Consider the following 2,073-nt stretch of genomic DNA (forward strand, 5'->3'; position numbering starts at 1 on the left):
TATTCTTTTCTCTCCACTTCTTCTTCCTTTTGCTTTTCTTTCGGTAATGTTGTGTCACGTGGCCCAAAGGGAGCGTATGGAAGGGAAGGGAGAAGCCTAAATCAAAATGTCAAGTGGTTGAGCGTAGAGCAAAAGTTGTCACATGACATCATGACGAAACAACGAAGGAAACAATAACGTTACTAGTGACAAAAGTGGGTGCGCCAAAAGAAGACAAGGAGGAGGAGGAGGAGGAGGAAGAACCCAAAGAAGGTAGACAAGTATAATAAAAAAAAAAGCGAGAGAAAAAAAAAAGAGAAGAGAAAAGAAAAGAAAAAAGAAGAGAGGCGCATGGCATATAAAATACCTGCAGTATCCCGCCCCCGCCCCACACACACACACACACCACGTGTTTTTAAAGCATTCCCTTCATTACAACTACTGTTTATACCTCCTTTTTATTTACCCACACCCTTCACCACAAACAATTGCGCGCCCCTCGCCTTTTTTACTCACAGCTCCCGTCCAACATCAAGCGCCCATCCCACAAATAAAGAGAGAGAGAGAGGGAGAGAGAAAAAGGGGGAAAGAAAAAGGGTAGAAAACACACACAAACATTAGCATATAAATGCATCATTATAAACGCCTCCATCATCGCCTGGAAACTTCAGCATTCACAGGCTTCCATGAACAAATCGGCAACACCCGAACAGCACACATGAACGTCCAGTTTCTCTTTTTTTAGCATCTCTCCTCCCTCACCCCTTTTTTTTTCTTCTACGCATCCACTTGCATATAAAAATATAAATATACACGAGTTTTATACCTTGCAGCTTCCCAGCTCCCTCTTTTTTTTTTTATTTGTTCTTTAGATCATCTTCGGTGTGTGTGGGGGGGGGGGCTTTTCTTTTGGCTGTAGTGGCGCCGTTGCCCCGCTAATCCGCACACCTTCAGGTTGTTTGTAGCTCATTTATTTACTTTATTTTTACATTTCGTTCTTAGCGTTTGTTTTTTTTTCTGTATATAAAACCGAGAAGAAAAGAGCCAACTAGACCAAAACGAAGCAAAAAAAAGGAGGAGGAATGTGAACTCCGTTTGTTTTCTTTCGGTTTGTTTCTTCTAATTGTTTTATTTTCTCTTGAATTCGCATCAAGTTAGAAATACAGGTTAATTACAAAAAAAAAACCGGAACAAACCAAACGGAGAGGGGGAAAAGGCCACTAGAAGTGAGCTTCATGGGGGAGAGAAAGAAGAGGAGAGGCCAACAAAAAACGAAGCGAAAAAAAAAATGTTGATGAGAACCCCTAACCGTACTTTTGTTGTTATTATTATTATTATTTTTTTCCCAACCCTTCCAGTCTTCCCCCCTGTCCCTTTCCTCTTCCTCCTCCAAAAAGTAATCAAACCATCACTGTGGTTCTCATCGCTTTTTGCATTTCCCATCATTGGGATCCACTAAACCCAACATAACATTTGATAAAATGGAAGCTCCCGAGTTGCTGCTTTTGGAATCATTGCGGTTACGGCGTCCCGGCATGCATTGGCGTTGAAGTTCGTTGATTTCCTTCTCAATGGGCTCAGTGATGGCGGCAATATCTTCCAATTCCTTCTGTAACCTTTCCACCTCTTTTGTCGCTTGTGCAATTTCATCCCCATTGCGTTTTTTGAGGGTCTCCAACTGTTGGCGGAGCTCCGCCACAGTCGACATCACTCTCCGGTGGGAAAAAAAATTTGAAAAAAAAAAAGATCCTTTCAAATGTGAATATACGCACAACCGGTGCTGGTACCGTTGTGGTGAAGAAAATAAAGAAAGGGAAGACGAGAAAATGGAAATTGTAACAAAACGAAGGAAAGAAAACCTGATGGCTCGAATACTTCCAAAGCAACTAGACGGTCACACGAAGGAGTTGTGCATGCCTTCACTTCGAGTATACACACACACATACACACACATACACACACACATACACAAAATAAAAGAAACGAGAGCGAAGAACGCACGGACAAATTCAGAGGGAAAGTTAAGAGATGAACTTCAACTGATCGTGCGACGTGCAACGGATATCGACTGCTGCTTCAAAATAATAAAAAAAA

At 41.8% G+C, this 2,073-nt stretch overlaps 1 protein-coding gene across 1 annotated transcript; it reads right to left on the reverse strand.

Annotated features, from left to right (window-relative positions):
- Positions 1-1,399: 1,399 nt before the first annotated feature.
- Positions 1,400-1,687, reverse strand: TEOVI_000417300 (Dor1-like family, putative; the record flags this gene model as incomplete). The annotated part of the gene is made up of 1 exon (XM_067226970.1): positions 1,400-1,687. One exon carries the CDS (start codon positions 1,685-1,687, stop codon positions 1,400-1,402), a length of 288 nt encoding a protein of 95 aa, XP_067083071.1.
- Between the last annotated feature and the right edge of the window lie 386 nt (positions 1,688-2,073).

The sequence above is a fragment of the Trypanosoma equiperdum genome (genome assembly GCF_001457755.1).
Source record: "Trypanosoma equiperdum strain OVI genome assembly, contig: ctg_878, whole genome shotgun sequence".
NCBI lineage: Eukaryota > Euglenozoa > Kinetoplastea > Trypanosomatida > Trypanosomatidae > Trypanosoma > Trypanosoma equiperdum.